At 37.9% G+C, this 14,399-nt stretch overlaps 1 protein-coding gene across 1 annotated transcript in view; it reads left to right on the forward strand.

Annotated features, from left to right (window-relative positions):
• Positions 1–14,399, forward strand: part of STK39 (serine/threonine kinase 39) — a gene marked incomplete at its 3' end in the record, with an annotated part of 101,425 nt that overhangs the window by 59,822 nt on the left and 27,204 nt on the right. Inside the window, exons 11-13 of the mRNA XM_080347009.1 lie at positions 1,324–1,446; positions 1,575–1,607; positions 3,537–3,604. Coding sequence (XP_080203135.1) covers positions 1,324–1,446; positions 1,575–1,607; positions 3,537–3,604 — 224 coding nt within the window. The remainder of the gene's footprint in view (positions 1–1,323; positions 1,447–1,574; positions 1,608–3,536; positions 3,605–14,399) is intronic.

Below are 14,399 nucleotides of genomic sequence, written 5' to 3' on the forward strand. Positions count from 1 at the left end.
AGCTGTGCTGGCAGAATGGGTTTCCATCACCGTCATCAACCATCAGAACAGTAGAACCAAGTTAATCAGTGCTCCCATATTCTTCAGTATTCTTCAGTGCGAGACATTAAAACACCACAGAGACAGGAATCTGTGAAACCAGAGTTGAACCAGGCTCTTATATTTTACTCTGGATACTGGCAAACAGGATATACAATTTTGAGCTGAGACCATCTATTTCATAATCTTTTTTTTAAAAGTTATTTTTATAAGGTGTCTTCTCCAGCTGTTGTTCTTGGCCTGAAACTGATTTTCTGCCTAGTTCTCCCTTTTGTGTGCTGTGAACATTTAATGCTTTTTTCCTTTCCTTTTCCAGCCTGTACTAATGTACAAGCTGCTTTCCTGAATAACTTTTTTCCTTTTTTATAATTCAAAAGGATACGCTTTAAGCCTTACAAATGTATAGTGCTGGGGAGCTCACCTGTATGAGCATTTGAAGATGTGCAGTGGGAACTGTATATTGGTTCAGTAATGTGAAATAATTAGAGAAACTGATTCTCATCTAAACAGCAGTGGGGCTGCTGCTTATTGTGCTGTGCTTCCAGCCGTCTCATGAGTCTCATAAATGCAGGCCAAGGTGTGAGAAGAATTGTTGGATGTTCTTTTGTTTTGCTCAAATAGGCTAAATGTGATCCAGGGAAAACAAATGTGTTGTCAGGCTCTGAAAAAGAGCAACATGTGATCAGAAGAGTATTTGATTTTCAGATTTAGCTGCTGGATACTCCTGTTAAGCCTCATTAGACTGTTTGATCTACAGGAGTTTGCCCAGATAGTTTGGTGTGTCGTGTGCCTGCCTACCTTCTCAGGTTGCATATGGCTCTTTTTTTTTTTTTTTTAAATAAGGATACTTTTTACTTTTTTTACTTTTAAAGTATTCCTAGCACCTTTATAGATTGTAAAGCTTCTTAGCAGAACAATTAAAGTTTGTAAGACTTGTGTCCCAAGGACAAACTTGCCTGTGTAACTTTTGCTTCCCTGAATAGCTTCCTTTCATTTACAGTGTTAGTTCATAGTAAGCAGTTGTTATCTACCTGAGTTTGTTCCTAAGCAGTTGTAAAATATACCCAAACCCCATTTCCCTATATGAATTTTGCATAGCTTAGCTGTTCCACTGGCTTAAGGATGACCCCTGAGATCAGATATTATTCCAATATGCCAATGACTCCTCCAGCAAAGTAATGAAAACATATACAATAAAAATAAAGAAGAACTGCTCATTAACCAGAACACTTATTAAAAACTAAATATGTATGTGTAATGCTGAATACTTAATATTTTTGGTAGGTCAGACGGGTTCCAGGTTCCAGTGGCCACCTCCATAAAACAGAAGATGGGGACTGGGAATGGAGTGATGATGAAATGGATGAGAAGAGTGAGGAAGGCAAGGCTGCTGTTTCTCAGGAAAAGGTAACTTTTGTTTGTGCCAAGATGTTTACGCTCTTTAAAATATTCTGTATTAATGTTAATTATTAGTATTTCTGCATCTGTAATGCATAAAGCTGCATAGCTCATATCTCATTACATTTGTTTTCCAGTCACGAAGGGTGAAAGAAGAGGAGAGCACAGAGGTAAAAATATCTTTATAATTTTCTTCCAAGTGTTTGAGTGAAGGGATTTCTTTTTTCATTTCTGTTGTTAGAAATGTGAATTGAGGCAGGAGTGTTGTTCTGCAGCCTTGTGAAGTACTGGTGAAGATAGAGCTGTATGCAGGTGGGCCTGTAACAATTGAGCACACACGGGATAAAATGGGTAGGAAATTTAAAGTCATCTTATGTTTTTGCCCAGGAGAATTGATTGAGATAGGTAATGTGCCTGTTTTTAATGAATCTCCATAACTGGATCACACTAATTGTTGTCTTTTTGTCAGAGTAATGATGACTGTTTTGGAGTAACCACAAGGTCTCAAAATAATTTTTCATTCTCAGGACTCATATCGTGACATGTAGCTTGTAACTGAAATGGTTTATCCTATATACAGTAAAATAGTTCAGTACCATATTGAGTTTCATGGCCCTATGCTGAGAGTGTGGGTAGCATCACTGCTATAAATTATTGCTTAACAGGATTACTGGCTTACAGCCAAAGTGCTTTTTTAAAGATGTCTGTTCCTTGGGTGGGTGACACTTGCTGCTTCCCCTGCGATTTTACATTCTGTCCTTTTCATTGGTGTCATAGAAATCTTCTAAAAGACTAACAGCTTCCTGCCATGTTTGGTCCTGTTAGCTTCTGGGATGACCCCAGTCTTCCCATTGCAGAGCTAGTTTACATAGTGCTTTAGCATCTGAGATGTCTTATGGAAGCTGAGTACAAAAAGAAGACTTTTTCAGGCAGTCTTTTTACGTCTTAGAAACACAGAGTTCTGCAGTTTGGGACTCAGTTTATACAGGTAACTAGGTAACTCTTTTATTATGAGTTATTTAGTTTATGGAGGAGAAAATGTCTCTGCTTGAAGTCTTCTGTTGATTTTTGATTTCCTTATGCTCCAGAAGATGATTTGGAACTGAGACTAGTGCAGCTTGTCACTGTTGTTGTATGCTTGTTGGTCTTTGGGCTGCACATCCCTGTACACTGAAATAGAAGGTCTGTTGAAGATGCAGAAATAACAGTAATGGTTTATATGAATGGAAGGAACTTAATTGAAGTAGGAAAAAAAGTATGCTCCCCTTCTAGTGAGTGAATGATTTTCCAAATATTCATTAATTTTTGTTTAAAATACACAGATAATGAAATACAGATGTTGTGTAACACTTTCTTTTTAAGTAGCTTTAATGTGAAAAACTGTTCGAAAACAATCAAACAGGATTTGCGATGCAAGTCTTTCTTTTGGGAGGGCTTGACTGTAACCTTTGAACAGGCTTGTGTGAGTGCTGACAATATACGAAGTTTGGTATGAAAACACAGTAGGGTAGAGGACCCTGAGGTACGCTCTAAGTAAGATACACTTTTGCTTGACACTTCATATAAATGTTAGTTGAGGGCTGGGGAGGGCTATCATAGTGTGAGAGTGGAGCGGTAGTGTGAAAGATATCAGTAGTCATGATTTTTATATGTGAAAGACATTCTCGGAGCTGTGATGCCCGTTTGGTATGCTACTATTAATACTTCTTTGCAGATGAGTAGATTCAAGACTTCCTTAGCAACTAAAACTGTTACACAAAAATAATGTGAGTAGTAAGCTTGGTATTCTCACTGTGTGCATATTATTTAATAGGTTATTGAAGCTTTGATGCAAGGTGGATTGAAAGCTCTCACACTCAGTGCTTTAATGTAGGCCTTATCATTTGTATCTCTGTAATTGAAAGACGGCAGTTTGATATCAGCTGTATCTTAGGCTGTGTTACTGGAAGTGTTCAAAAGGCTTTTGAGAGTTAGAGGATGTGCAAAATATTCTGTGCTAACTTCAAGCTGTTAGTATGGCAAGTATTTCAGGATATTTTTCTTTTTTTCTTTGGCATCCATTATAAGCCTTTTTGCCTTTTTTTTTTTTTTTTTAATAGTCTCAGCCTGCTGTTAGTGACGAATCCAGTGAAGTTCCATGTGCAGTGAATCTTGTCTTAAGATTAAGGTAAGAGATTCTTCTAGTTATTTTACCATTCCTTTTTAGTTGTCCGTATTATTCTTGATCTCCCTCATTACTTTCATAATATTAACATAAAATAAATGTTAACGTCTTTAATCTCCCAGTATGACCAGTATGAATAGTGTTTCTGTGACTAATTGCTGTCTTTTAATTGCTTACTGAAGTACTGTAAAATGAAAAGCAGAATATGAATGTGGCTTCAGGCTAAGTGTACCCGTCATTAAGTATTTTCTTTCTTTTTTTCTCCTTGCAATGCAGGATCACAGTGAGAGATTTTTAATGAGTTTCTTTCACACTTCAGCAGTCAGCCTCTGACAGAAATAAACCGTAGCTGCATTACAACTTGCCTACTCAAAACGTTTTTCACTGGCAAGTTTGATCAGTCACTGTGGAGAAGTGACAGATATTTTAGAAAATGGATACAAATATGTTATCTGACTTCAATTTATACATAGTTAAAGTGAGTCAGATTACATTTAATTAAAATCAGTTTATAACAAAGATTTGAATTGTTTAGTTATGTGATCCAGTTCCTGGATAAAAGTATTGTTTCGTAAGAAGCTTTGATAACTTTTTATGTATTTACAGCCATTTTCCTTAAATGACTTAGTTAAGTAACTTAATGCTACCTCCTTTAAAACTTGTTTGCATCCAGTTTGTATTGACGAGATATCTATGAGAAGCTGTAAACTTTTCATTATTGCTATGGGAAAGAGTTAAATGGTATGGGTTTTTTATGCCAACAAAAAGACAAACAGAGAAATATTTACAAAACTACAACCAGTATCTTAGAAAGAAATAGCAGATTTATGCATAAAAAGTAGCTTTGAAACAGTAACATCAAAAACTGATATTAATCAGGAAAAACAAAAATCTACACAGAACGAATGTCAGGCTCCAAAATCTATTATCTTCCCTCTTCTTTGACTACAGTTCTAGTGACAGCTGCAAAGAACTGCATGGCTGCCAAAGGTTGTTTACGGAAGGGAGGAGTAATAAATTTTATGGTGGGGAGAGAAAAGACTTAGAGATTATTTGGAATCGGTTTAGTTGTCCAATTTACATAACTGCCCAGTTATGCTATCAATATTCTTTTTCATCTCTCTGCTGACAGACAGGTAGATGAAACCATTTGCAAAGCAGACCAATTTATATTTCTATGTCGATGTGCTAGTGAGGTGCTCTGGGTATTTTTAAATTACGATGAAACCTATAGAGTGATTAACTTCCACCCAATTACTTGCAGTGGTGCCATATCCACAGGGCAAACATTTTAGTCCTGCAAGTACAGTGAAATGTCAGGGATTATGCTTTCAGTTTTCTGCAGCTCTTAAGCCAGAAGTGGAGGAAGATTGATCCTAGGAGACTTGAGTTTCCAAGTTCGTGCTTGCATTATGAACTTTTGTTCTTGTTAAGAATCCTCTTAATTCATGAGTGAAGAAATTCCCTCTCCCACCTCCGTAAAAGCAAGTCTATAGTAACTGGATTATTGTGTTACAATTCTGAAGGTTTAGATGGTCAACAGGAAAGAAACATGAATTTCAGTTTTATGAACCAGAAACTTCCCTTTAAACAAAACAGCAGCATCCTTTAGTTGGGACTTTGCAAAGTGGGTATCTGAGAACAAGGGCTACAAGCTCCCTACACCTCTGCCAAGTGGTATAGATTCATAGTTAGTACTTAAGCATTTCTTTATATTTGCTACTTTAAAGGCAAAAGTTATTTTGTTTATGGAACATTCACAGAAATTCAGGGCAGCCACTGGGTGGCTGCTGTATCTGTTGTATTTAGCAAGGTATCTGTGATGGCTTTTGAACAGTTGTGCTTCCTCTTCATTGCTGACCCCAAGAGGGGAACAGCCAAGGCTGCTGTGAGCATGGCAGGGCTGTGCTGCCTGCTGAACACTTGTCAAGAATTATATTCGTATGTCTTATTCTTCAGTAGATCAACAGAAACCGTATTTGGGAAAAGGAGCTGATGATTATTTGTTAACTTTTACCCATGGAGAGTTAGCTTATTCGCCTGTCAAATGTCAAGTATCTGTCAGTATATTCTGTTAACAGCTTTTCATCTTTGACCTTATTCTAGGCACATTAATGGGGGCCCTGGCCTGGCAGTTAATGGTTGCAGCCGAGAGCAGAGACCTCCTGTGTTCTGCATTTTTGGGTGCAGATCTAGCTGCAGTGAGCAAATTCAGAAAAGCCAGCTCTGGAGAAATAGTGGCTGTGGTAACAGTGTAGTGCTGCTTTAGGGATACAGCATTAAGAGTATTCCTCCCCAGCCCCAAAGAAACTTGATACTTGGAACTTACCACTCTGCTAAATAAAGGCCAGAGTAGGTTTGAGGCTGGCATTCCGGTGGAGTATTGACAAGCTTGTACCACACCAGGTAATGTAAGGGACAAGCTACAGAGATGCTGTTTTGGGAAGACAGTAATGTTCAGAATATTAAAGTGTTAGTGCTTAGACTATTGCTGTAATCTGTTTTGCCCTAATTCAACTATTTTTTCTGTTTTGTTAGCAGGGCAGTTGAATGGGGTTCCTTCATAAAAGGCTGAAAAATAAGTTTCCTGCATCAGAGGATGTAAACTGGGAGGTGTTGAGTCACTCAGTGTCAGTCCTGGGTTACAGAGGAAGTTGCCCTCCAGTTGCATTCCAGCTGTCCTTATGCTGGGATCACTGCAGAATTAATGAGTTTACATTCAGGGCAGCTGTATATGGAAAAAGATGCTCTGGCCCCTAACTGCTCTCTTTTATTGTAATTAATTTACCAAGAAAATATTTTTTGAGCATCTGAAAGTAAAAATACTGCTAGGTCTGGCATTTGTAGTGAATAAAAGTGGTGTAGATTACTTGTTTTGTGTCACGCAACAGTCCTTTGGGATTGTAAAGTAGTAAACAGCTAATATCCCCATAAGGGTTTCTGCATTTATCTACCTCTACTGCAGATTTTAAAATATTCTGTTGATGTCTTTTGGTGAATTGATCATTAAGTCCTATAGCTGATAGAGATTTGAGCACATCAGAAGGTTTTTATGTGATTTGTTAAAATGAACCGTAAGTTGTGAACCGTATTATTATGTAGCAAGTTAGCTACAGTACAAGGATAGAAACAATTTCCTGTGATGCTTCATCTACTACTATTATATAGCTTTTAAAGTATGGCTTGATATTCAGATAAACATTGTGAACATTAGATGCCAGACTTGAAGACTCGAAGCTCCATATATCATCCAAAATGTTGGAAGCTTTTTCTTTTAAAATAATTCACTTGAGGCAATCAAATTATATAAATTGCAGTAGCTTGATGAGTTCAGAACATGCTGGTTTTAGCTGCTGAGAATTGCTGGTTTTTTAGAAAAAAATCCGTATTGATGTGAGTAAAAATGTAAATACTGCCAAAATTCAAGAGGAATGCATTGACTGATGGGGAGGATGACAGGGGAAGGGAAGTAAACACATCAAGAGAAGTCTGAGGAAGGTCTCACCTCCTCATTGCTTTTGTTTTGCTTCCCTATAGAGGGACTGAGGGGTGAGGTGACAGCAGAAGGTGAACATCTCAGATGGGAAGGAGCTGTTCCTGTGTGATGGAAGCTGGCTGTGCCAGGGCCTGAGGGGAGAAGGCATTTCCCCAGGGTCCTCAGGCGAGAACGGGTGGTGGAGAGAAAACTGATGGCACTTGAGGTGCTGCTGAGTCTTTGGATGGGGAACTACCTTGGTTGCAGAGAGATTGTTGTGGAAATTGAGTGAAGATTTAGAGCCTGATGGGTAGAAACAACTTAATAAGAGGCTTGGGAGTGTGAGGAAAAAGGCTTGGCGAACAGTGCCTGGAGATGTGTAACAGGGCAAAGCCTAGGCAGATGAGTAACCTTCAACAGGAGAGAGAAAACAAACAAAAAAAAGGGGAAATGCTCATCCGGTTTGTTTTTCTTTTCCTCTTTTACAACAAGGCCATGCTACACCAAACCCCATCAAATTTTAGATGATAGTTTTGCATTTTTATCTAGTAGTATGTTCCAAAGGAGGTTAATAGTACTCATAACAATTAAAAATTACTTTCCCAAAGGAGGAATTCTGGCAGAAGAATCAATGCATTTCAGTAATTCTTTTAGTGGATGGTCAGGTTCTTTTATTTTTCCCAAGCAGAGTAAGGTTGGACTCATTCAATAATTGAGTAGGGAGTGCCAAATTAACACCAGCCTCTGTTTAGTGTAAATGCCTTGTTGTGGATGAGAAGCACAACTCACATTCTGAAACAGCCTTTAAAGAATCCCATGGCACTCTTTATATAAGGGCTGGTATTTAACTCTGTTTGTCTGGGTGGTTTCCAGCTTCAGTATCTGATTTTTGCTTCCTTATCTTGTGTTTAATACCTCTTTGTTTTAGTAGTTCTCTCAGTGGAACTGACTTGCAAAAATATTCTCTACTGTCAGAGTTGCCTCTTCAATTGGAGATGGCAATTTCCAATTTGTTTTATATCTTTTGCACCATTTTGTCTTGAAGTGTGTTGCCCCAGAAGTGAAATCAGCAGTGGTGTGTAATTCCATGCAAAGCTTTAGAAAGGCTCCAGTATTAAGTACTTAGTACAGACCTTTAGTATTTTAAAGCTGAAGTTTAATTAAGAGAGTGTGCTTGGATTTTGCAATGAACTGATAATATTGGTTCTCAGTTGTTACTCGATCTGTTGCCATGGTGTGTAACTGTGGCCCACACTGAGTGATCTTTATGTTGAAATGCTGCTGCATCCTCAGCCTCACAGAGGAATTTGAGAGTGAGGAGGAATGAAATCTGTCATCCAGATTTTCTCGTGTGAGGCTGTGCACCCCACGTGTCTTGGCAGCAGAGCCTGGCAGGAGCTCTGCGAAGGGAGGTTTAAAGCAATTGCCTGTGGTTTACTCCTCCGATGGGACTGTTCGAACCACCAGGGAAAAGGGGCGGAGAGGAGTTATCACCCTTGATTTGAAATTTCCAGTCTGGTCACCAAGTTGTTACAGTTACAGAGTTAGGAAGGTCACTGTCAGAGAGTTTGACTATTTAGATTAATAACAGAGACATTTCATGTTAAATTAGGAGACTTGTTAATGGTTAATAGGTAAGAATTGCAAATTATCTGAAGCAATCTAAGATGGTTAAATTAGCTCCTATGACAGGAAGATAATTTACTGGCAGTAATTTGGAATGTCCCAGGACCTAATTTAATATAGTTCCTGCGCATTAGATGAATTAAGCCTGTGGCAGAACAAAAGGGGCGAATGGAAAATTTTTAGTTGATGCACTGGCAGATGGGATACTTCTGTTATATTATTCTCTATAGTTAAAATAGTGTGTAGAGAAAACACTAAGGCAGAATTGTATGCAGTGGCACTCTGATCGTGTTAGTTACACATAAATGTTTGTGCATGTCTGCATTTCTTAGAAAAATATTTCTTCAGCTGATACAGCTGGTTTATTGCACTTTGAAACTGTGTGTCATTTGATCCTTTCTGAGAATGTGTTGTGTGGAGCTGAACAGACAGATGCAGTTCAGAATGACAAGACCAAGGAGCAGGTAGCAGGCAGCGTCCTGGGCCACGCTATGGCAGGAGGTTGTTAGGACTTAAGTGAAATGTGATTTTCCTCTATGTGCCAGAACATAGATGATGAGATGTCACTCACTGGTCTGAGCTGAAGCTCAAGTGCTAAGCTTCTTGGCTTTGTGTAGGCCTGTTTTTTTAACCTCTTTCTTAAAGAATTAATGACATGTAAAGTTCTAGGAAAAGTGTGTTTGGATGGAGGTACCTAGTAGAGCTACTCTCATGTTGTTAATCATTAAGTTTGAGGCTTAGATTTTTAGGAGGAAAAACAACAACCACCTATAAGCAAGCAACCCCTAAAATCTGTTCTGGCTAGAGGCACAATGAGTGTGATAATTAGCTCAGTACCATCACCCAGAGGGGTTTTTGTGGATTGTTTTTTTGTTTTGGTTTTGGTTTTGCTTTCTTCTGGAGCTTTTTCTAGTATCTTAGAAAACTTCAGTCATTTCAATCTCTTTTGTAAGAAATAGGGCTGATATGTATCCTTCACCAAGGGCAGATATTTCTCTTCATTTTTGCTATTTAGAATGGCTTCTGTTCTCCGGTATGTTTAATGACAAAATCCACTCCCAGCTGTGTGGGAGACTTAAAACTGGAAAGTAACCGAATATCTCTATAGGCTGGGAATTGATCCAGTAACAAACATCATTAACAAAACCATTTGTAGAATTTTTGAAAAAAAATGTACATGTGATTACAATACTGAGTGCTGTCCTATATTTTAATTTGCTGTCACCTCTAAGGCAATCAGGGAGGTGTGAGGTGTGAGGATGTGGTTACTGAAGTGAATTTATTTTTCACAACATGGAGACTTGATTTAACTAACATGTTTAACCATAATTTAATCATGACTGATATCAGTTAGGAGGATCTCTTGATTAAACCATTGATTCTGATCCTGCTTTCTGTTTGTACCTCTATTATTTCCTTCAAAGCTTGGTTTTTAAAAATGGAAATTTATGCATTTCTTATTCTACTACTTAAGGATGTTTTTATGCCATGCTGTATTTTTATTGAAAATAAATAAAACATTTTAAAATTTGTTTTAATTATTACCTAAATAACCCTGGATGCAATTACTATACCTTTGCTTATTTACTAGAGAAGTGGTGTGTTTGTTTATCAAAACAACTTTTATGTGTAAAATTGATAATTATTGAGCCAAGGAATCCATGTATTTTTTCTGCTTATTAAACTTAGGTTATCAAGAAGATTTTAATGTCTAAATATTCAAATGGCAAGGAATTGGGCATTTAACCTGCATAGCTTTGCTTGTAAATTATGCGGGCAACTGCATTTGGGGATGTTGATGATACTGGAATTTTAAAGTCACTAGAGCATTTTAATTCCATTCTGACTTTTGAATTGTATTATTTACAGAAGAAAGGAAAAAAAAGAGAGGGAACAAAAAGCAGCAAAGAAACTCCAACACTACCTCCAATTTCCTTTATGTTAGAGGAAATGGTTTAAAGCTTGAATCGTTCTCCATGTAATTTTATTTGTATTATTAATGGCATGTATGTTAATGGTCAAATGTAATATGGCTTAAATTTTGATCATTTGAAATTTAATTCTAATTAGGTATTTTTCTAATGGTTTCAAAGCCATCACATTTACCTTGAGAAGCCACACTTTCATCCATCTGAATGTGGTGGCATTAGTATTATTCATGGGGGTTGAACATTTAAAATAAGCTTGGCTGTTTGGGCTGTCCTTCCCCATTTAGTGCTGTGGTTCTCTGTCTTTCTACTTTGCACTGCTAGGGGTGTTTCTGGCACTCTCTGGAGTCACTGTAAAGCAGTCAGGGGCTGGTTGGTTGGTTTGGGACCTCTGATATTTATGAGGAGGAGGCAAAATTTAATTGCTTCTGCTTTTCTCCACAAAGCAGTGGTCACTGCTGCTGTAGTGGGGCCAGTGAATGCCCACAAGAGGTGAACTGGGACAAGAACTTAATGTATGAGCAGGCTTTGCTGGTGAAGCCGGTTTGTTGTAAAGCTAGTTTTGAGAAAGCTTGGTCCATGGCAGGAAACCTGGATGAAACCTTTGAAGATTTTAAAACAAAGCTTAGACTTTTTGCAGTGCTTCCCACTCTTCTCAATAAGCTAGTCAGTATCCATGAATTTTAGATGGATGTTATGCAGATCTTTTTAATTTTATAGTGTCTCAGATGTCTTTCTCATTTACCTACAAGCCTCCTTTGGTTATGATAGTCGTGCCCTGATAGATCAGCAGCAGGGTAAAACTCCAAGCCAATGGTATTGAAAGGATCCACACATCCAGGGAGGTTCTTGATTAAGCATACTGAAAACGTTCTTTCCTTTGAATAATGTGAAAGGTTTATCTGAGCCTTTCCTCAAAGCCTGTTTTGTGCACTTGGGGACTTACACATCTCTGTTAAAAAATACATATTCCTTTAGAACTTGTAGCAAGTATTTGTCTTGATTTTTATAGATGAGATAACTTCTCTGGAGCTCTGTTCTGAAGTACCCCATGTCTCCTGGCAATGATCTGCCTTTCACACTTTCTGATTTAAAGAACTGAAATTTTGCTTGGAGAATTTGTCACTGGTCTAACAGGTTATAATCCCTCCTCTTGTACACTAGGCATGTAGAAGCATGCAAAGTAAGCCTTTGTGTGTTTAATCTGTTGGTTATTCTGGTATCTCTTATCAGTCAGGCAGATTGTCTTGCTTCAGTCATGCAGCTAACACAGGTTTGACTTCCTTAAACTGTGCACTGATCAATAACATTTGGTATCAAGAAATACAGAGATCTTTCAGAGACAGATGGGATAAGTTAAACTATTGGCAAATCCAAGAACAGCAGCTATAACCACAATGCGCTGTAATGTTTAATAAAGTGGTCGAATTATGTGTCTGGCAGTTGTCCTCTCTGTTACTGAAATGCTCCCACTGAATACTTCAGGGTGATTGTTTTTTAACATTATTTATGTCATCTGTAGTTAACTCCAGTTCTCTCTAGGAACAGGTCAGGTTTAGATCACTTTGGGTTTTGACCAAACATCGAGATTTTACCACGTTAGTAAATTCTCAGTTTAACTGCATACTACCCTTTTATTATATTTCAAGTACTTGTTAAAAATATTGATGCTTTTCACAAGTTAAATCTTCACCACTACCTTTTAAAAAACTTTTTTGCTAATTCAGGAATAATTTTAGGGAAAAAATGTATGATTAACGTTGCTCTCTCTGCAGCAACAGAACTCATAGCTCTTTGTCTAACTTGTTTCCACCTCCTGATACATGAGAGCAGGTAGGAAGTGTGAGCCTGGATGCAGGTGAATACTGTTTTTCACTGCCTATGCTGAGAAATGGGTTACCAAGAACTGAGGTTAAAATAAATTGTCTGTTCCAGAGTTTGCTGTTTGACTTTGCTGGGGTTGAATATAACAAGGAAAAAAAATGAAAGGCTTATAATGTTCTTTTGATTTAGCTTCTGCAGAAAGACAGAAGACCCTATTTAAAAGCATGTTTAGGTGTAGATATATTTAAAAACTCTCTAGTTCTAACACTTATGTGTCAAGGAATGAAGACTTGGGGATTTAAACTAGTGGGTGGAGAGGAAGGACTTAATATTCATACGTCGCTTCTATAATTATAAACATGGTTTTGCATGCTTGCCTGGTGGTACTTGTGGTGTGTCAGCTAGTTTTCTTGTGTTTCTTTTATCACACAAATTGTGCATTTTCTTAGTTTTACCATCATATCCCATCCATTTTTACTAGATCAAAAGCGCTCTAATTTCTTTTATGTCTTAAGCAACTTGAGACAGGTCAGCTATGGATAGAACTGCCATGAAGTCCTTCCCTGCCAGGGGTCCTGCTGTCTCTCCTGGAGCTGTGGACAGTGTTCTTAGCTAATCTGATTGTGACTGTAACAGTACACTTGATGACTGCTTTTTGTAATGTACACTTGCCTTTTCTGTATGGTAGATGACATAGAGATGGTAGATCTTTCATAGGGAACTGCTATCTCATTCCAGCAGCTTATCAGCCAAATGACAATGTTTCATTGTGACACTGGCTGGTTTTCAGTCTTGAAAGCATCATTTGGCTGTGCTTTGCCATTAGCATTGCTGCTCCCTCTTGAAGTATAGTGATTAACAAGTGTATTGCATCATTTCAGGGATCAGCTCTTTGCCTAAGATCATGTAAAGATTAAATGCTTGTTGCAGTATTTTGTATATTTAAATTTTGAGTCCTGTAACTTGATGTTGAAGCATTATATGCTAAACATATTTTCCTTCTTCCAGGAATGTATACAGAGGGGGATATGTTGTAAACCCATAGAGTTTTTTCAGAACCACTGAAGTAAATTATCAAGTTTTAATGGACTTCAAAGAACTGTATGTTTCAGCACTACATTTTACTAATACAGAGAGATTTTAGTCCCATTCTGCTTGGTGGCACTCTAGCAGCAGGGCAGACTTCAAACCTCTGTTTTGCTCCTACCAAAAGTTAAGAGAAATGCCCTTCCATTTAATCTACAATTGACCTGAAGTAATTAAAAATAAGTTGAGGAGAACCACCTCTCTCCACAATACTGAACAGATGTGATCTGCCTTTGATAGTATGGTAACGTGTAATGGAGGAGACTGGATATTGATTAGTAAATGACAATTGAGCATGGAAGGGTTAGAGGGGAAGACGTCCTCTTGTTACTGTGTTGGTTCTGCTGTGTGCAAGGTACCATGACTTCAAAAAGTAGGGGGGTGGGAGGGTGGGGAAGAAGTGAGCTGTGATTTTTGGTAGGGGTAGGAGAGGGCTCTTGCTTTCCTCGCCATAGCTGGATAGATAAATTCCCACAGCTGAAGCATAAGAAAATTGCAAGGCAAGGAAAGTAAAGGGATAGAAGATTTAGATACCAGGCTAAACCTCAAATTTGGGACCAATGGATACATTTGCTTTCAAAGATTCTCCTCCCACATCCTCTTTGCGATACTGAAAGTAAAGTGCCAGTTTGCATTTCAGTGTTTTGTGTATATTAACTGTTCCATAAATACAGCTTAAAAAAAGTTTTAGTTAGTCAAAATTCAGATTAGAAAAAGGTACCACATATCTTCAGTACAGAGCATTTAACAGACAATTCTTAAAAAGGAGAAGTGCATCACTTCATCAGGATTTTCCTCGAATCAAGCTCTATAGCTTGCTGCAAATGACAAAACAATAAAAAAAAAACAGCAAACAAAA

Source organism: Nesoenas mayeri, assembly GCF_963082525.1.
Source record: "Nesoenas mayeri genome assembly, chromosome: 6".
NCBI classification, from domain to species: domain Eukaryota; kingdom Metazoa; phylum Chordata; class Aves; order Columbiformes; family Columbidae; genus Nesoenas; species Nesoenas mayeri.